We start from the raw sequence: 21,844 nt of genomic DNA, 5'->3' as shown, positions 1-21,844 counted from the left end.
TTTTCTCTGAAAATACAATTAGAGCATAACTATACCAATTTGTGTCAGTAAGGTACAAGATAGACCTAATACCCAGTCCATCATTTTGTTGACTAAACAGTACCTCTGTCGTCCCTCCTAACTAAAAGACTTAGTTCTGAACCTGGCTTTTTTTCTTGGCTTTAGAATGAATGTCAGCTGAAAATCATCCTCTCAAACCTTTTTTCTCAAAGTAAATAGCTAGAATTGGCTGAGACTATAAGTCTTCAACCCTGTCAGAAATCCAGAACGACTGAGTTAACTGAAATTATGGGAAGCACAAAGCATAGCTTCTAAAACTTAGCCAAATTATAGAGACCACTGAACACCTGGACATTCCCTATACTACCTTACGTTGGAGCATCAAATCTTCAGCCTTCTGGCCCAGGATCATCTGACAGACCGAGTGATGCAGAATTATTAAGGGCTGATTACTCTGTCTTGGAAGATATAATCAGTCAACTATTCTGCAAGTGTGTCCTTTTCTGGACAGTGATTTGTCTGTAGATGAAAAGAGGTAATTCTTGCCTATTGGCTGTCTCACTACAACTGGAACAACTCCAAAGATGCTCAATTTCTTCTTAGAATCCAAGACAGGAAGCTGTCAGGAGCAGACAGGTCTCTAATCAAAATGAACATTAATACAGAAATGTTTGTAAAGGCAGTTCTGTGGACTTCTGACATTTTGAAAACCAACTATCCATGTAAGGCAATCTGGACTGTTGTCTGTTAACTCCTCTCAGCTATTTCTAAATAAAATATAGAAAATACCCTAACAATAAACTCAGAGCCATGAATTTGCTATAGGCCCTTAACTCACAGGCTAACCATCTCAAATCAGTTAAAAAAGTTAAAGAAGGACTGGGTCTAAGCCTTGTATTCCTAAATGTGTTATATAGGCACAATGAGAGGCCTATGAGAGTAACAATATTAATCTCACTTTTGTATCAATAAGAATCTTATACCAATGAAAACCTTAAATTTGAAATCAAAGTAAATTTTGTACCATTTAAGAAATTATAACTTCATCTTATACATATTTATACATATTTCTACGAATAGGTTATGGCTATGCAATAAGTCCTAGCTAATCCTCCCTGTTCCAACAAAACTACTACTTTCCCTAGAAAGGTAGCCCAACATTTACCACCTCAGTCCCCAAGCCCAGGGAATAGGGGCACCAACTCTTCATTAACTTCTTCAAGCTGATTATGGGCGTTGGAGATATTAGAAGAGGGGCAGGGGGAAGAGTAAATTGATAAGCCTCTGACGTCTGTGTCTTCATTGCATCCAGCTAAAATTCCAGGACATCAGAGGTTCGAGCAGGTCTGCTCAGCTCACTTGATGAGTAGATACACCGAGGCTGTGTATTCTGCAATATACAATTCTCAAAACAAATTTTAGTATCAAGATAATTTTTTGTTTGAATTCTGGAATCCAGTCTTCTGGTGGCCTGCCTCTGTCATGTCTAATCCATATAATTCTGGAAGTTTCTATGAGGGTGTCCTCCTACCATCCTCCCATTCTCGCCTCCCTGCTCTCAAATTCCCCAAAACTAGGGAATCCAAACTTTCAGGCACCAAGGCCCTCCACTTCCACTGATGCCTAACCCCTTATTCCACCCCCCCCTCCTCCAATTACTATGAGGGTATGCTCCTACCATCCTCTCATTCCCACCTCCCTGCACTTGAAATTCTCCAACACTAGGGAATCCAAACTTTCAGTTACCTAGGCTGTCCACTTCCACTGATGCCTGGCAAGGCCACCCTCAACTACCTATACAGGTGGGGCCATGAGTCCCTCTCTTTGTGTTCTCGGGCTGGAGATTTTAGAATGGCTAATCCAGCTTGTTTCTTAGGGCCATTTGCTTGAAAAATTGTTTTCCAGCCTTTTACTCTAAGGTAGAGTCTGTCTTTGTCATTGAGGCGGGTTTCCTGTATGCAGCAAAATGCTGGGTCCTGTTTATGTATCCAGTCTGTTAGCCTATGTCTTTTAATTGGGGAATTGAGTCCATTGATGTAAAGAGATATTAAGGAACAGTGATTGTTGCTTCCTGTTATTTTTGTTATTAGAGGTGGAATTATCTTTGTGTGGCTATCTTCTTTTGGATTTGTTGGAAGAGGATTACTTTCTTGCTCTTTCTAGGGTATAATTTCCCTCCTTGTATTGGAGCTTTCCTGCTATTTTTCTTTGTAATGCTGGGTTTGTGGAAATTTGATTTTGTGTAATTTTGTGTAAATATTGTGTAAATTTGATTTTTTCGTGGAATATCTTGGTTTCTCCATCCATGGTAATTGAGAGTTTTGCTGGGTATAGTAATCTGGGCTGGCATTTGTGTTCTCTTAGGGTCTGTATGACATCTGTCCAGCATCTTCTAGCTTTTATAGTGTCTGGTGAGAAGTCTGGTGTAATTCTGATAGGTCTGCTTTTATATGTTACTTAGCCTTTTTCCCTTACTGCATTTAATTTTCTTTCTTTGTTTTGTGTACTTGGTGTTTTGATTATCATGTGATGGGAGGTATTTCTTTTCTGGTCTAGTCTATTTGGCGTTCTATAGGCTTCTTGTATGTTTATGGGCATCTCTTTCTTTAGATTAGGGAAGTTTTCTTCTATAATTTTGTTGAAGATATTTACTAGCCCTTTAAGTTGGGAATCTTCACTCTCATTTATACCTATTATCCTTAGGCTTGGTCTTCTCATTGTGTCCTGGATTTCCTGGATATTTTGTGTTAAGAACTTTTTGCATTTTGCATTTTCTTTGACAGTTGTGTCAATATTTTCTACGGTATCTTCTGAACCCGAGATTCTGTCTTTTATCTCTTGTATTCTGTTGGTGATGCTTGTGTCTATGACTCCTGATTTCCTTCCTAGGTTTTCTATCTCCAGGGTAGTCTGCCTTTGTGATTTCTTGATTGTTTTTACTTCCATTTTTATGTTCTGGGTGGTTTTGTTCAATTCCTTCACCTGTTTGGTTGTGTTTTCTTGTAATTCTTTAAGGGATTTTTTTGTTTCCACTTTAAGGACTTCTACCTGTCTACCTGTGTTCTCCTCAAATTCTTTGAGAGTGTTATTTATGTCCTTCTTAAAGTCCTCTACCATCATCATTAGAAGTGATTTTAAATCTAAATCTTGCTTTCCTAGTAATATGGGGAATTCAGGACTTTCTTGTGTGGGAGAACTAGGTTCTAATGATGCCAAGTATCCTGGGTTGCTGATGCTTATGTTCTTGTGCTGCCTTTTGCCATCTGGATCTCCTTAGTGCTACCTGCCCTGTCTCTGACTGGAGCCTGTCTTTCCTGTTATCTTGGTTGTATCAGAACTGTGTCGGGTGGGTGTTACTACTGGGGTAAGAGCTGGGGCCCAAAATCTGCTCAGTGCTCCGGGCCAGGAGTGACTTCCTGGGTCCTTATGGGTCCCAGTTATTTCCTGTTTGGGGTGGGCATTGCTGCTTGCTTAGCTAAGATACTGCCCAGGTTAGAGCTCCTGGGAGGCCCGCTTCCTCTGGGTTCTTAGAGATTGGGGGCAGAGCTGCAGCCCGGGATCTTCTCAGTGCTCAGGCCCAGACTGAAAGAGTGCTAATTATTTTTAATGGTCAACTTGACACAAACAAGAATCACTTGGGAACTGCCTAGACCAGGTTGGCCTGTGAGCCTGTGAGGAAGCTGCCTTGTTCTTGTTCTTGGTCTTCTTCTTGCTCCTCCTCCTCCCGTGAAGTCCCAATTTTGATTGCCAAATTCTTATGAAAGAGAATTGGACACAGTTGCCAGTCTAACCCATGTTTGATGCTAGTTGATTATGTATTAATAGTTATGTAAATATTTATTTAGCAGCCTGATTGGATGGAACAGCCTTCCTTCTTTGAGAATACAGACAAGAATTCAGTAAGAGTAACAATGCTAAGACCAGGGAGATTCCGATTCCTGTGGAGCTTGAATTCCAGGGGGGGTGGGGGAGCATCAGACAAATGGAAAATTTATGGATAGATAAATAAAAATGACTAAAATTGTAAAATGCACAGTGATGCAAGTTACTTTAGCAAGAATTGGACAAGTGATCAAATAGTGCAAAGCCAGAGGCAGGGTGACAGACGACAGTACAATTGCCATACGGGCAAGTCTCAGACATGCTTGTCTGAGGAAATTAAACTCCAGAAGATGTGTGGACATTGAGAAGGAACAGTCAAGGGATGGTTTGGAAGTAGCATCCAGGGTGAGAAGTGCAGCTGATGTCTTAGCAGTGTATGGAGTGTGGATGTGAACAGTTCCTAACCTGTGAGTCCCAACCATTGGGAAACCCTTATTTCCAATGCTCTTTTTTTAAACAAAAGATTTATTTATTTACTTTATGTATGTGAGTGCCTTGTCACTCTCTTTAGACTCACCAGAAAAGGGCATCAGATCCCATTACAGTTGGTTGTGAGCCATTGCATGGTTGCTTGGGAATTGAACTCATGACCTCTGGAAGACTAATCAGTGCTATTAACTACTGAGCCATCTCTCCAGCCCCTCTGATGCTCTTAGGAACCCCCAACCATAAGTATATTCTTGTTGCTGCTTCATAACTGCAATTTTGCTACAGAGTGGTGCCTCAGTTTCTAAGACCATCAGAAATATGTATTTTCGCATGATAGAGACCCACAGGTTAAGGATCGCTGATGTAAGGTCTGGAGGGCAGTATGGCTAAAACATAGTGTATCAGGATAAGAAGAGTAGTGTGTGCATGTGCATGTGTGTGTGATGATCCACAAGTTGAAAATTTTAAATAAGAGACTAAAAATATGCTTTTAGTTTTAAAAAGATCATTTTAGTAGTAGATCATGTGAATGGGAATCATTGGAATGTAATATGGAAGAGAAGATGAGATGTGACCACACTTATCCTGTACTTATGGGGCATTATCAAGAAGACTCCACTTAAGAGATGGAGGGGAAAATGAACTCAAAGGCCATTTCTAAGTTTGGCCTCATCATCTAACTCACTAATGCCATAAAATAAAAAAGTATAGGGGGAAAAACAGGGTTTGGTTTGATATAGTAAGCTGAAATACCCATTAGTCAAAGTCGAGATGTGTCCTATGCCAGGTAAGATGCTAACATTTCTGTGGGCTCTTTATCTCACCTGATGTAAAACTACCTTCTACTACGTTTAATTACCTCTAATAGTTGTCACAAGAGGCACTGCCAAGCTCTCTACTGCTCCATGATATTTTTAAAGTATTATCTCAATTGTTTAAAGTAATCATCCTATATTTTGTTACCTTCATACCTGCTAGGAATAACAATGTGTCACAATGCATCTATTATCTGATTGTATTTCATAGAACTTGATAATGTGCCGAGCATCTACATTGAGTATCTTGTTTCTAGATCAGTGGCTTCTGTTACTTAGGGGACTTGGTAAATGTCCTAGATTTAAAGGAACATTTAGCAAATGACTTCACATTTCCAAAATGCTTTCCTTTGAGTGTCTTAGTCTCCCTCTGGGAAACTAAGTTTGATTTGAAGTGAGTCTCTAATACTAATGGCAGGAGTGTACACACTCCACTAGTTTCACTCCCAGTTGCTGTGATGAAATACCCTAATTAAAGCAACTTGAGGGAGAAAGTATTTATGAACATTTATGATTCCAGGTTACAGTTTATAATTCCAGGGAAACATAGGCCAATCTGATATAGATAATCCTTTATTGAGACACTATTCCCATATGATTCTATATTGTTGTGTTGACAATAAAACCAACCAGCACACCTCCTATGATTTGCAACCTAGCCCATCTTTTTTTGTTGTTGTTGCTAGCACCTTCTATTAATGCCACTAAGTTACAGATCCATCAGTGGATCAAGCCCTTGAACAGGGCAGATACCTCTTCCATGATTGCATATGGTACCCAGGACCAAGCCTCCAGTGATAAGCCTTCGGGAAAACTTACGTCCTATCTAAGCAATGGTGCTTTTTTGTTTTTTTGAACAAAGCCTTGTGCTCTACACACCATCCATAACTCATTTTTTCTCTTGTATTTTATGTTATAGAAATGAATACAATGTAGCAAAGTAGCATTATGTCACAGTCATGAATGGTGTCTTTCACTTTAGTTCTTTCTCTGTAGTTATTACTTACTAGAAAACCTTTTGAGTTAGGTAATAGTGGAGATAGAGGTAAGGAAACATGGTGTATGATGACATGGAAGAAGCATAAATATATAATCTAACCTACATATGTTTATAATTTTGATAGGTTCACAGAATGCTCCATTTGCTTGCTATGAAGAAATCCAGGGCCAAAATGATAGGTTTGGCAACTGTGGCAAAGACTCGCAAAACAGATACATATTCTGTGGATGGAGGTATGCCACACAAAACAGTGATACTTTCTATGTTATATCTTTTTTTTATTTAGTTTTTATCTTTAGTATATACCATGAATTCCAGCTGTTTCAAGTAACACATCTGCATGGAAGTAACTCTGAAGCCCTAACAATGGTCCAGGCTTGGACACTATTGTGCTGCAGGATAACAGCTTAAGACATTTATTTATAGGTGACCATTCAGTCCATAAATTGAATCTAAAATTGGTGAGATACCCACAGAGCCTTCTCCTCAACAGCTATGGGTTCCCTTGCTTATGAAAATGATCCCTTTGACAGTTTACCTAAGATGAACATTACTCCATGCTTATAAAGCTAAGCTCACTTTCTCCTACATTTTCAGAGAGAGCTTTTTCATAATTTGTCCCTGAGTGTAGTAGAATATTACCTACTAGACACTGGGTTAATTAGTCAGCAATGCACATGCATGTGCACGTGCTCATGCCATTTATAGGTTTTAAAGTTTATTTGTTTTTACTTATTCATTTTACATCCAGCTTACCAGCCCCCTCTCAGTCACTCCCTCCCACAACCCTTCCCCCATCCCTCCCCTCTTCTCCTCTAAGCTGGTGCTCCCCAATGAAATGGAAGATATGAGAGAATTGGTGGGGCAGCCCCGCTAGCCACCTGGACCGCCCGCCATGTTCCTGCACTGGAAGTGGCCAGAGGCCAAGTGAGCTGGCCCTAGATCCATGAGATGCCAGGGTGGTGGCTGGCTCCGCCAGTCAGTTCCATGAAGACCATGCCCCAAAACAAGGCCCCCGGCCAACCCTAGACATTAACCACCATGCTTGCGGTACCCGGTAGAATGAAGGCTCTTAATGCTTAAAGATTATCCAATAGATTTATATATTTGGAAATGCTCAATACACAAGATGCCCAACCAATAAGAATTGTTACCCCAAATCTAACCTTTTGATATGTTTAATTACTCAAGACTCCCAAAGACATGGACGTCTGCCTCCATTTCTCTTCTCTCTCCTTTCTCCTTCTCCTCTCTCCTCTCCTTTTCCTCCTTCCCACTCTTTGCTCTACCCACTGTTAGCTCCTGCCCAATCACCGAGCTTCACTGCAAATATAATGTAACAGGAACATATCCTGCAACACCCCAACCCAGATATACCCCACTCCCATACCTTGGCACTTCAAGTCTCTGTGAGGCTAGTCACTTCCTCTCCCACTGAGGCCAGACAAGGCAGCCCAACTAGAAGAACATAACTTACCTACAAGCAACAGCTTTTGTGATAGCCCACCCCCTCCTGTTCCAGTTATTCTACCCACCCGAAGGCCAAGCTACATATCTGTTATGTATGTGTGGGGAGGCTTAGGTCCAGTCCATGTATGTTCTTTGATTGATGGTTCAGACTCTTTAGAGCCCTATGGGTCCAGGTTAGTTGACTCTGTTGGTTGTGGAGTTTCTATCCCTTTCAGGGCCTGAAATCCTTCCTCTTACTTTTCAATAAAAGTCCCCAACCTCCATCCAGTTTGGCTGTGGGTGTCTATATCTGTTTGAGTCAGATGCTGGGTGGAGCTTCTCTGGACAAACTTGATCCCTTCTGCAATCATCATCATCATCATTATTATTAGTTATAATAATAATAATAATAATAATAATAATTATTATTATTATTATTATATTGTCAGGGATAGGTGCCCGGCCATGGGATGGGTCTCTAGTTTGACTGGTTATTGATTGGTCATTCCCTTAGTTTCTGCTCCATCTCCAGTGACTGCATTACTTGTAGACAGGATAAATTTTGAATTGAAAGTTTTATGGGTGGGTTAGTGTCTCTATTGCTTCACTGGGGTTTCTGTCTGGCTACAAGAGGTTGCCTCTTTAGGTTCCATACTCCCAATGCTGTGAGTCACAAGGTTACCCCTGATGATTATTGGGAACCTCCTTTATGCCAGGTCTGTCTCTTCCTGGAGATGCCTCCTCCTCACACCCATCAGCTGCAGATTTCCATTAATTTTCATGGCCATCTAGCCATCTCTTCTGTCCCTCCCCACACCTAATCCTGAACCTCTCCCATTCCCTTCTTCATCTGCCCACCCTCCCAGTTCCCTCCCTTCATCTACTTCTTGTGACTATTTTATTCCTCCTTCTAAGTGAGACTCAAGCTTCCTCACTTGGGTCTTCCTTCTTGTTTAGCTTCTTTGGGTCTGTGGAGTGTAACATGGTTATCCTGTACTTTACGGCTAATATATACTTATAAGTGAATACATACCATGAATTTCCTTTTGGGATTGCTTACCTCACTCAGGATGATATTCTCAAGTTCCATCCATTTGCCTGCAAAATTCATGATGTCTTGGTTTTTAATAGCTGAATAGTATTCCATTATGTAGATGTAGCACATTTCCTTTATCCATTCTTCAGTTGAGGGACATCTAGGTTGTTTCCAGTTTCTAGCTATTACCAATAAAGCTACTATGAACATAATTGAGTATCTTTGTTGGATGTTTGAGCATCTTTTGAGTATATGCCCAGGAGTTATATAGCTAGGTCTTCAGGTAGAACTATTCCAAATTTTCTGAGAAACCTCCAAATTGGTTTCCAAAGTGGTTGAAAAAGTTTGCACTCCCACCAGCAATGGAGGAGTGTTCCCCTGGTTCCATATCCTTGTCAGGATGTGCTATGTTTTGAGTTTTTGATCTTAGCCATTCTGATGGGTGTAAGATGGAACCTCATAGTTGTTTTTTATTTGCATTTTCCTGATGACTTTAAACATTTCTTTAAGTGCTTTGTGGCCATTCGAGATTCCTCTGTTGAGAATTCTCTATTTAGTTCTGTACCCCATTTTTTAATTGAGTTATTTGGGTTGTTGGTGTCTAACTTCTTGAGTTCTTTGTAAATTTTGGATATTGTAGATACTATAATTTCTTTGTAAATTATAGATATTAGCTCTCTGTCAGGTAGAGGGTTGGTGAAGATCCTTTCCCAATCTGTGGGCTGCCAATTTGCCCTATTGAGTGTCCTCTACCTTACAGAAGCTTTGCAGTTTTATGAGGTTCCATTTATCAACTGTTGATCTTAGAGCCTGAACCATTGGTGGTGAACTTTCTCCAATACTCCTATACTCCAGCCTTATCTTGTCCCTGATTTTAGTGGAAATGCTTTAAGTTTCTCTTCATTTAGTTTTATGTTAGCTATTGGCTTGCTGTAAATCACTTTGATTATGTTTAGGTATGTGCCCTGTATCCCCAATTTCTCTAATACTTTTAACATGAAGAGGTGTTGGATTTTATCAAAGGCTTTTTCAGCATCTAATGAGGTAATCATATGATTTATTTTTTTCCTTTCAGTTTGTTAATATGGTGGATCATGTTGATGGATTTTCGTATATTAAACTACCCCTGCATCCCTTGGATGAAGCCTACCTGATCTTGATAGATGATATCTTTGATGTGTTCCTGGATTTGGTTTATTGAGTATTTTTGCATCAATGTTCATAAAATAAATTGGTCTGAAGTTCTCTGTGGTTTAGGTATCAGGGTGACTGGGGCCTCATAGAAAGAGTTTGACAGTGTTACTTCTGTTTCTATTTTGTGGAATACTTTTCAGAGTATTGGAATTATCTCTTCTTTGAAAGTCTGGTAGGATTCTAAACTAGAACCATTTGGCCCTGGGCTTTTTATCATTGGGTAACTTTTAATGATTGCTTCTATTTCTTAAGGGATTATAGAGATGTTTAAATAGTTTACCTGATCTTGATTTAACTTTGGTAAGTGGTTTCTGTCTAGAAAATTCTCCATTACACTAAGATTTTCCAATTATCCGAGGTACAGGTTTTTGAAGTAAGACTGAATGATTCTTTGAATTTCCTTTGTGTCCTTTGTTATGTCCCCCTTTTCATTACTGAGTTTGTTAATTTGGATACTGTTTCTATGCCTCTTGGTTAGTTTGGTGAAGTGTTTGTCTATCTTAATGATTTTTATCAAGAACCAGCTCTTGGTTTTGTTGATTCTTTGTATTGTTTTCTTTGTTTCTAACTGATTGATTTCACCCCTGATTTTGATTTTTTGATTATTTCCTGCCTTCTACTCCTCTTTGTTGTGCTTTCTTCATCTTCCTCCTGTTCCTCCTCCTCCTGCTCCTCCTCCTCCCCCTCCATCTCTTCCTCCTCCTCCTCCTTCCCTCCTCCTCCTCCTCCCCCTCCTCCTCCTCCTCCCCCTCCATTTCTTCCTCCTCCTCCTCCCCCTCCATCTCTTCCTCCTCCTCCTCCCCCCTCCTCCTCCTCCTCCTCCTCCTCCCCCCTCCCCCCTCTTCCTCCTCCTCCTCCTCCTCCTCCTCCTCCTCCTCCTCCTCCTTCTTCTTCTTCTTCTGAGCTTTCAGGTGTACTTTTAAATTGCTGATATGAGAACTTTCTAATTTCTTTATGGAGGCACTTAGTGCTATGAACTTATCTCTTAACCCTGCTTTCATTGTGTCCCATAAATCTGGGTATCTTGGGCCTTCATTTACATTGAATTTCAGAAAGTCTTTAATTTCTTCCCTGACCCAGAGATAATTGAGTAGACAGTTGTCCAATTTCCATGAGGTTCCACCAGTGTGTAGGCATTCTAGTGTTTCTGTTGTTGTTCAGCTTTAATCTATAGTAATCTGATAAGATACAAGGCATTTTTAAATTTTCTTGTATCTGTTGGGGATTGCTTTGTGACATACTATATGGTCAGTTTTGGAGAAAGATTCATGAGGTGCTGAGAGGAAGGTATATTCTTTTATGTTTGGGTGAAACATTCTATAGATGTCTGTTAGGTCCATTTGATTTATAATGTCTGTTAGTTTCATTATTTCTCTAAATGTTTAGTTTTTGTCTGTGTGCCCTGTCAGTTGGTTAGCCTGTGTCTTTTTATTGGAGAATTGAGTTCATTGATGTTGAGAGATACTAGTGATTGTTATTTTCTGTTATTTTGCTGTTGGTGATGTTAGTGTGTGTGTGTTTGTGTATATTTGTGTGCGTTTTCCTTGTTTTTGCTGGTATGAAATTATTTCCTGTGTTTTTTGAATGTAGTTATCTTTCTTGGGTTGGAATTTTCCTTCTAGTATTTTCTGTAGGGCTGTATTTGTGGATAGATATTGGTTGAATTTGTCTTGAAATATCTTGTTTTCTCCATCCATGGTGATTGAGAGTTTTGCTGGGTATAGTAGTCTAGGTTTGCACCTGCGTTTTTTAGAGGTTGTAAGATATTTGTCTAGACCCTTCTAGCTTTTAGAGTCTCTGTTGAGAAGTCTTATGTAATTCTGATAGGTCTGCCTTTGTATGATAACTGGTCTTTTCTCTTGCTGCTTTTAATATTTTTCTTCGTTTTGTAGATTTTGTGTTATTATTATTGTTGTTGTTGTTGTTGTTTTATTTTCTGTTCCAGTCTAATTGGTGTTCTATTAGCTTCTTGCATGTTTATGGGCATCTCTTTCTTTAGGTTGGGAAAGTTTTTTTCTATGATTTTGTTGAGAATATTTTCTGGGCCTTGGAGCCGGTACTTTTTACTCTCTTTTATTCCTATTATTCTTAGGTTAAGTCTTTTATGCTATCCCAAATTTCTTGGATATTTTGTGTCAGGAACTTTTCTTTAGCTTTAACATTTTCTTTGACTGATGCTTTTTTTTTTTTTTTTTTTTTTTTTTTTTTCTTCCATTTCCTGTACTTTGTTTGTGATGCTTGCATCTGTTGTTCCTGTTTCTTCCTAGGTTTCCCATTTCCAGGATTTCCTCAGTTTGTGTATGGTTAGTATTTTTTTCTTCTCCTTCCACTTTCAGGTCTTGCACAGTTTTATTTATTTCCTTCACCTTTTTAATTGTAATTCCTGGATGTCTTTAAGAGATTTGTTTCCTCTTTAAAGACCTGTATCTGTTTGATTATATTTTCCTGTATTTCTTTAAGAGATTTATTCATTTCCTCTTTAAAGGCCTCTATCATCTTTATAAGCTTGTATTTAAGATAATTTTCTTTAGTTTCAGTTGTGTTAGGATATCCAGGGCTTTCTGTAGTAGGGTAGCTGTGCTTTGGAGGTTTCATGTTGCCCTGGCTCTTGTTGATTATGTTCTTTTGAGGGCCTTTAGCCATATGGATGGTTTTGGTCCCTGAATGTTCTTGTTGTAGTAGGTATTGAGAAGTGGGTAAACCTCAATGGTCCTAGTGTGGCAGGCCTATGATGGATATTCTTGGGATGTATGGTTCTGTACCTGCAGTTCTGTGTGGTTCAGGAGCCCCAGGTCCAATGAAGGTGGGCAGAGGGGTAGCTTGGCTCAGCAGACTCAGAGAGCAGAGAAGATGGGTTGGGAAAGGGAAGTTTACCTGTATATTTCAGGAGTCTGATGGAGGTAGAGGAGAGGTGGTGGGAGAATGGCGGTCTCCATGAGATAGTAGGCTACTCAGAGCAGCTTGGCTTGGCCCAGACATTTGTAGGTTCTTAAACATGCCACTTCTTAGATGTGTCCTTGAGTTACTTATGCTTTCTGGTTAAAACTAACTTAGAAGCTTTGGCTCTGTAAATATCTATGGAACTTTCTGAAACTGATAAGCTAGCATACCACCTTATTTTAAATTTTTATAAGGACTTATTTTATTTATAGTGGGATTTTATCATGTTTAATATCAAGTAGTAAAGTTCTTGAGGGCACATCTAACAAATGTGTTCATTATTCTCGGCCACTCATTGATTACTTGATAGTAAATATAAAATCCACAGAGTAAACAAAGGAACTGTGAATAACAACAAATTCTTTACATCAGTGGGTTTAAACTTTCTACTTTAAATGTTTGTATCAACACATGGTATCTTCTTTATGTTGGCATGAATACAGAATCATTACTAAGAATTTCTAATAACTACCTGATGTTGATGCTTACTAATCATTCTTATGTTTCAGGAATCTCATATGTGGGAGATTAATTTGTACGTACCCTAAACGAGCTCCTTTCATCCCGGCCCTTCACAATACTGCTTCCGTGATCTATGCTTTTGTGAGAGACAAAGTGTGTATATCTGTGGACTTTGGATCAAGTGTCGACTCAGATCCACTCAGGGTTGTTAATGGTGCTACGTGTGATCGTGATAGAGTAAGTTAGTTTCTTAAAAAAAAAATCTAGCTTTATTTATATTTTGTTCAGCATTTTCATATTAAAGCATTGTTAAGATTGGTATTGGCTCAGGACTCCCAAGACCAAGTTCTCAGCACAAAGGAGATTTGTTTGTCCCCAAGCAACAGAGGGCAGGGACAAGGAAGACAGGAAAGAGAACAAGAGAGAGGGAGGAGGAGTATTTGTCCCAGATGGGGACAAAGGAATGTCTCTGGGTGTAGAGACAATGTCACATAGAAAAATGGTTTAGAAACCTAAAATGGGGAGCCCTGTGTTAGCATTCGGTGTTTAATTTTAGTTGGGCATATTAATTAGGTGAATCAAAAGGGGCTTTTGAAAGCTGGACTTCGGTAGTCAGCCTCATAAGGAGGAAGTGGTCAAATAAGGGAATATACCTTGGGTTGGGGGGTGGGGGTGGCTTGCTTTAGGAATGTAATCTAATGGTTTTTAGTGAGGCAGGGGGAAAGGGGGAGAATGGCAAGGCCTTCCAGAGCCATGTTTATCACATTCGAGCTGGCCAGAGTCTTTCAAGTGTCAAATTTTGATTTGCATTATGTAATCCTAAATGTCTGGAGGGAGAAATGAACACATTTGATTGATGTTCAGCTAGTAAATAGAGAAAAAATAGAAATATTTCATTCCTTTAGAACTTCAACATAATGAGTGAAGGCATCTATGCTAAGCCTTGAGGGCTAGAATAGAGAGACAAGAACCTTTGGGAATATTTTGTGCTTCTACTTACACTACGAACTATAAGTCCTTCATAGCATGGAACATTGCATTTCTTCTGAGGAGAAATTCACTTAAGTCTTTGTGGCTCAGTGGAGCACATCACCTTGAAATACGGATGTTTAGAATTATTATGTGGCCGTTTTATAAGTTACCTGAACAATGTGAGATGTTTTGAGAATTAGTAATTTTAGTGATAATAGCCTTTAATAGGGCTGTTGTAGAGAATAAAGGAGATTACATAACATGAATAGAACAATGCCCAGCACATACTTCAAGCTAAGTGTAATTTGGCTGCTATTATTGATAATGATCATTTTAGTTGAATCCCTGATCCCAACTTAAATATGCAGAAAATTCAAAGGAAATAAATTTATCTCAAAATCTCATTTATTTTCTGACTACATCTGTGTTTGTGTTGAAGCATGTTGTATTGTATCTTATTGAAGCTACCTATTTGCCAGACCACTGAAACATTTAAAGTACCAGCCCTTATATTTTAGTGGAGGCTTATATTCATAGGAAAACTTCAATGGCAGCATGGTTTTTACATTTCTTCCTGAATTTTAACTTTCCGTCACTCATGTCACAGCCATGGATTTGTTACGACTGGTAAGCTGCCATTATCATTCACTCAATAGAAGTTCCTGCATAATCTGCAAATACTCCCTGATTAACAGGTGTATTTCTAAATGTCAAACTGGTCAGAAAATAAATGTCAACAAAATTAAAAAAAATATTTTAAACTATGTCAGAATATGACATCAAAACTTGAGGAATGGTGCGCAGAACTTTATGGCAGTAAATGGTCATGGTCTTGTTATTAAGTTTCTAATTTACGGTGCTCAGATGGCTGGAGATCTCTGAGTTGGAAACTCCTTTCTGTTTTGTTTTTTTAGATTTGCATAAATGGAGTGTGTGTAGAATCAAGATTTGTTAAGGCTGAAGCAGAAAAATGTGCAAAAGAGAAGTGCAGCAGCAACGGGGTAAGTGGCAGCACATCTCATGAGTGTCTCTCAACGCCATTAACTTATTGGTCTCATTTGGTGTCTACAATGTGTCAAGCCCCACTGACACCTGGGAGCTGAAACCAGAAGTCAAGCTCAGCTATAATTAAGTGTTGGCAAACATTTTTGATTAAGTTTGACTACCGATGCCTTTTTTAAAAAATCCTATTACAATGGGAGATAGGCAGTCTCCTGATCTGTGAGTGTATGGGTTCATTAAAAAAAATGTCAGCTTTGCCTCTCTCTTGAAAATACATCGTTATGTTTACAGAAAAGCATATCTTAAAAACCTTTTCAATGATTCTTTGATTCTTTGTGAATTTCACGTTATGTACCCCAATTTCACTCATGTTCCAGCCAGTCCACACTTAACCCCCTCCCCGACCCCTGCTGCAATGGTCAGTGTTACACCACACAGTATTATATTTCTTGTAACTGATGATAAACTTCACCAGGGTATTGTCACCCAAAGTCTGATGTTTAACACTAGAATCTTAGACCCACTCAGTGTCTTCCATCTCTGGGCTTGGAGGATATATGACAGTACCCACTACTACTGCAGCATGCAGGTACCCTGTGCTTGGCTTATTCATCCTTTCCTTTCCTCCAATCTACCAGCAGCCCCTGAAGCTTCTATTCTCTCCTAGATACATATACTTCTCAAAAGAAGTACAAGTAGCCAACAAATGACTGGGGGAAAAAAAGCTCAATAGCATTAGTTATGAAGGAGATACAAATGGAAACAATAGCATGAAATCTCACCCTATCGGAATGCCTGTTGCCAGAAAAGCAAAAAGTAGGGAACCTGTGGTCGTTACTCTTCATCACCAACCCTATGAGATCTAACATCTCCTAGGAAACACACCAGTGGTGTATCTGTGAGGGTGTTTGAAGAAAGTTTTAACTGAGGTGGGAAGACACACCCTGAGTGTGGGTGCCACCATCCCATAGGTTGGGCTCTGTCACTGACTACAGGGGAGAAAGAAGCTGAATATTAGTACTGGTTCTTCTGTTGTAGTGGGTACTTATTTTTTCTGATTATCCAAGAAGGTACAAATTATGTGTTTGATTTTTTTTTTAACATGGCCAGGATTACAAGTTCAGTTTCAATGAGAAAATACAATAAACAGATTTTTTTTTTTATATAACTTCAAATGTAAAGTCTAAAGAGTGTCTACTCCAAAGCCCACACATTTGTTATATGATGGCTGCTTTCAAGCTGGGAATATTTGCAGTTTTAAAGCACTCCAGACAAACAGAAAGTATATGAACTGGTCTTTTTATGAATAGCAAATCCTAATGCCCAACTCCTTAAACTATATCTACAGTGTTAAGTAGGAAAATGTTATTTTAGTCAATTGGTCTTATTCACTAAATTCTAGTCTTTCAAGGGTGTACCCTGAATGACCCCTATTTTTAGACTACATTTTCAGAGTGCTCTGAGCATACAGTAAGCAGAGACCTTGAATCTGAATCTATAACCTGTTCTCCTGGCCAGTTGGAGTTTTCCATTGTCTGTTTTTTTGTTGTTATTGTTGTTTATTTGTTTTGACAGAACTGTGTTTGCCCTGCATCAATTCTACTGTTTGAGTTTGTTTAAGGGTGGATACCCCAAGAAGATTCCTAGAGTTACGGCCTCATAAAGAGATTTCTAGCTATGTGCTTCTCTGTGTTTATCATAGTCTCCAGGGCATAAGTAAAGACTTCCAATTAGGGCCAGATAAAGTTATTTTCCTAAAAACAGAAGGGATAACGCAGGTATAATTTTCTCAGAAAAAGACATAAAATGAGCCATCATGCTGAAAGCCCCCAAGAAAGCAACACACAGAGATCGAAACCTAAAAGTAAGAGGCAGAGAGACAGAATGACAGCCGTTACAGCATTCGGCTCAGCCTTGCCGGCACTGTGTCAAACAAAGAGCAGTGCTGGCTTCAGGGTTCCCAGTAGATATGGCTGTGCTACTGTTCTTTTTCATTCTTATTTTAGTTTGCTCCAGTTAAGACTTGATTCATTGGCAAAAGTGTGGGTTTTTTTTTTTTTTTTTTTTTTTTTTTTGAGTAGGTTTCACCATCTGCTTAGAAGAATATTAATTCTGTTGCTGTCGGATGGGATGATTTATGTGTCATCTAAGTAAATTTGAACTATAGTGAAATTTAAATCTGAAATTTCTCTCTCTTTCTCTCTCTCTCCTGAATGTTGGTAAGGGTGGGGTATCAAAATTTCCCCAAAACCTTGCAGCTGACCAGCCTATTCCTTTATAGGCAATAATCTCTCTTTCATCAAACAGGGAGTGCTGACATTCCATGTGCATTTATTGTGACAATCACTGTGTCTTTCTGGTGAATTGTTTCCTTTATTGATTCTAATTTTGCCTTGTGGTCACCTTTTAGGATATATGTGATATATGTGTAAATGTGTGTATTTTTATGTATGTATATATGATATATAAATCTATGTATAAATATACATATAGTTAGGATATATATCACACATTTAGGATATATGTCACAAATAATATATCATATATTTAGGATATATATCACACATTTACTCAGGATATATATATATATATATATGATATATGTATCACATATATTCAGAATATATATCATACACACACATACACATACATATATATTATGTATACTCTTTAACAATTTTTATATGTCACAAATAATATATCATATATTTAGGATATATATCACACATTTACTCAGGATATATATATATATATGATATATGTATCACATATATTCAGAATATATATCATACACACACATACACATACATATATATTATATGTATGTATGTATGTATATATTATAACATAAACTCAGGACATACATATCTAATTCTTGGTGTGTGTGTATGTATATGAGAGAGAGAGAGAGAGAGAGAGAGAGAGAGAGAGAGAGAGAGAGAGAGACTGCAGCTCACTCTCAAGCTTTACCCTTCTCATTACTTCATCTTCAGGCTTCCCTTTCTACCAACCTGTGTGTTTATCAGGGCAGGTGGTGTCCCACCCTCACCTCAGAGAATAGTCATCTGTGTGCTTATTTATTTATTTGTATTTAATTCAATCAGCCAGCCTGCATCATTAGATGTTAAAGAGTATCTGCTTGTCATGTTTTGGGACAAACTTCTACTTTGGAGCCCAAGCCTGCCTAAGAGCCTGTGTCTCTTCTGCCTTGGCCTTGTGAGTGCTGGGATTCTTGGCTTGTGCCTCCACACACACAACCTGGCTTGTGCTTTAGGAATCTTCTGCATCCTGTGCTCCCAGCAGTGCATTTCTAACGTCTCTCATCTCGTGAAGAGACTTTGGTTGTGGTGATGCCTGTCTGTGGCTCTAAATGTCCCTTTGCATACTGCTTTCTTTGTGTGTGGCTAATTTTCTGCTGTAATTTCTTTGAATGGGCTTCCAACTAAAGATTACACCATAGGCTCCTTCTAGCCCCTGTATGTTCCCATCAGAGTCCTCAAAAGTAAGGCCATGATGGGCATGATGGATCATGTTTGAATTATTGTTATCTGAATGTATGAACTCTGGGACTATGATGTTAGTTTTTCTGTTTGAACTAGTCTGTTGATGGTGCTTCTCACTGCAATTCCAAGAGTTTTCATTTGGCTCCCTGCCCCCAAATCTCAATTTCTTTGCATTCAGAAAATTTATTCTCATGGAAGTTACTGAGTTGTTTGTTTTGTTTTTTTCTTTTCCCCATCAAGATTCCTGTTCTTTTGTTGAGATTTAGATCCAGTTAAGATGGCATTAAGCTGAGTAACAGGAAAAGCATCCCATTGCTAGTCAATGATTCACAGTCAGCCTGGGGAAGGTGTAGGTCCTTCCTTGTAGAGGCCAATGGCTGAAGCAACCGACAGGAAGTCACTGAATCTGGACAAGGGAAAAGGTTTATGCTGTGATCTGGCCTACTGCCTGCAATGATATATGTGTCTGAAACTGCTGTCTAAAGTTAAGGGTGAACATTTGAGTTCACTACAGTTTCTTGGTACAAATATAAGTCTCACTTTGTAGTTTTTAAACATTTCTTTCTCTGCTGTGTGAGTTTTAGCCTAAGAAATCAAATATCCATTCTGTGGGATTCTCTCTTTAAATCAAAATGACTTCAGTCACTCTTGGCTAAGATAAAAAAAGTAAATATTATGACCTAGCACATAATTTCACAATTAGAAAATAATCATTTACACATTTCAAACTAATCCTAGGTGTGCATCAACACTGGCGTATGTCAATGTTTTCAAGGCTACATACCTCCCAACTGTATCCAAGAGCCAAAAGAAAGATCGGCACTGTGGTCTGGCAAGCACGGCAAGTATCTGTCTGTGAACAGCTATTGAGAAAAAGTTATAAGATCACTTATTTCCATTCAGAGAAAGCCACATTTTACCACCTGGAAAGAGACTAATAATATTTGGAATCAAAAGGCAATTAGATTTATTTTTTCTCAAATAATGGGACCAAATTTCATTAACTCTGCTCACCATTTCTGTTACCTGTGTGTGTGGTCAGCAGGGTGCCTTGGGCTATCTCTTTTTCTTTTTCTCTTCCTCCCTCCCTCCCTCCCTCCCTCCCTCCCTCCCTCCCTCCCTCCCTTCCCATTTTCTTTCTTTCTTTCTTTCTTTCTTTCTTTCTTTCTTTCTTTCTTTCTTTCTGTCATTTGGGGAAGTTTCTCATCTGCCTTTCCCACATTTACAAATTGTGTGGGAACTCAGTTCTAGGCAATGTTTACTGTGTCAAGTACAGCCACTATGTTTTTGTTATAGAAGAAACTCCATGGGGTGTGTGTAAGGGGGGGGGGATAAGTTTTACTGTACAGTCTGTAGGTTTCAAGAAACAAATGGTTTTACCTTAAGAGATGATAACAAAAGTGCTACTACCACAGCGGCCTTTGGTTTCTGTCATTTACACACCTATTAGACTTGAAAATAGTTCTGGAATTCTTTGTTTTATAATTGAAAAACGGTCTCTATTTTCAGATGTTGTGTTCTGATAACAGTTTCCCCTATCCCCAGCCCCTCCAAGATCCTCCCCATTTTCCCACCCACCCAAGTTCATACTCTTTCTTCCTGACTGTCTAGGATCTGACATGACAGGCTCAGGTAGGCTCTGTCAACAAGTAATGAAATTAGAGTTGGTATCAAGCTTATCAATTTTTAATCTACCGCTCCTTAAAGTAGTACAGCAATTTGATGTATATAAATACAATCCTAAGGTAGGAAGATAACAATCTGTTACCTATAAAGGAGGTGCCATATAAGAGGTCCTGTTGAGAATCAAATGAGTCAAAGTTGGGGAAGTCTTACTGTAAACAACTTGTACTTCAGATCACTAGATTTCAAGCACTCACAGGGTTACAAGAGGGTGTTACTGTAATCACCAGATGGTGTAGAATATTCTGGAAACCTCTGAAACATTGTTTGCATGTTTTGGGGGTAGATCTTAGATAAAGTTTCAAATGCTGTGGTAATGTATGTAAGTTTTCCATGTTACTTAGTTGACAAAGGGGGCAAACACAAAAGAAATGATTTAAACATATTTGTCACAACTTGAAAGTAAATTACGCCATCTAATGGTTCACATACCTTTTATTTTTAGATCTGCCCATGGAAGGAGCTTCTAAGAACCAAGAAAAGAAGTGGCTTTTAAGTTTGCTCCTTGTCTTAATTGTCCTCACTTCGGTGGTCCTCATAGGCATAGGGTGGAAAGGTCTGAAGCAGTGTGTCTTCAAGGAAGAGGAATCCATGAGTAGCGAGTAAATTGAACTTATGTTTCAAAGCTAAATTTCAATAGCATTAGGACCCTGCTACATAAGGTATCCGTGAAGCAATGAGGCACTTTGCATTTCCCTAAGACTTTAGGCACTATATCAGCACTTCATGTAATTGCATGAGGCTTTTTCGAAGACTCATCTAGTGAGCAACTTTGCAAGGATGATGGGTTTGGGAGTGTGGCTAACTCACCACAGTCACTGCTGTGATAATTCAGCCATCTTCCTGTATCAGCCCCAGGACACTGTTACTCACCTCCACTGTATGCTTTTTTTTTAAAAACAAAACAAAACAAAACAAAACAAAAAAACAAAAAAACTAGCTGACTTGTGTGGGTTTCCTTCTGTACTCTAATCCATTGGTTTGCATGTGCCCCCTCCTTTTTTTTTTTTTTTTTAACCATACACCATGTAGTATAAACTCAAAAATCAGGAAATATAATAAATTTATTGTTATCCATTTGACTTGGAATTGCATTAATGATTTGAAGTCTTTTGTGGTTCTCTCTGCATGTTAGGGTAGTTGTTTTTGATTTTCTGAAAAATGCCATGAGGATTTTTTTTTATTGTTACAACAGTTGTGACCTTGCCATGTAGATGCTGGGAATCAAACCTAGGGCTTGTAAAGAGCAGACACTGCTCTTAACTACGGAGCCATCTCTCTCTCTCTCTCTCTCTCTCTCTCTCTCTCTCTCTCTCTCTCTTGAAGTTTTAGGGCATTTTTTTTATTAGAGATTTTCAGGAACTGTAAATTGATCATTGAAACTTGAAATACAAGCTTGGAAATTGGAAAATGCTTTCAATATATTTCTCAAAATATTTAATTTACAAAAATAAAATATAAGCAGATGCTAAACCTT

The 21,844-nt window shown here is 38.8% G+C and overlaps 1 protein-coding gene across 1 annotated transcript in view; it reads left to right on the top strand.

Annotated features, from left to right (window-relative positions):
• LOC117721719 (disintegrin and metalloproteinase domain-containing protein 32-like) overlaps nucleotides 1–21,844 on the top strand; it is a 110,632-nt gene that overhangs the window by 79,101 nt on the left and 9,687 nt on the right. Inside the window, exons 15-19 of the mRNA XM_034520517.2 lie at nucleotides 6,251–6,359; nucleotides 13,255–13,444; nucleotides 15,094–15,180; nucleotides 19,423–19,525; nucleotides 20,813–20,969. Of these exons, the coding sequence (XP_034376408.1) occupies nucleotides 6,251–6,359; nucleotides 13,255–13,444; nucleotides 15,094–15,180; nucleotides 19,423–19,525; nucleotides 20,813–20,969 (646 nt within the window). The remainder of the gene's footprint in view (nucleotides 1–6,250; nucleotides 6,360–13,254; nucleotides 13,445–15,093; nucleotides 15,181–19,422; nucleotides 19,526–20,812; nucleotides 20,970–21,844) is intronic.

This window comes from Arvicanthis niloticus, chromosome 16, assembly GCF_011762505.2.
Source record: "Arvicanthis niloticus isolate mArvNil1 chromosome 16, mArvNil1.pat.X, whole genome shotgun sequence".
NCBI classification, from domain to species: Eukaryota; Metazoa; Chordata; class Mammalia; order Rodentia; family Muridae; genus Arvicanthis; species Arvicanthis niloticus.
The sequence above is the reverse complement of the archived record's forward strand: the minus strand, read 5'-3'. Positions and strand labels throughout refer to the sequence as shown.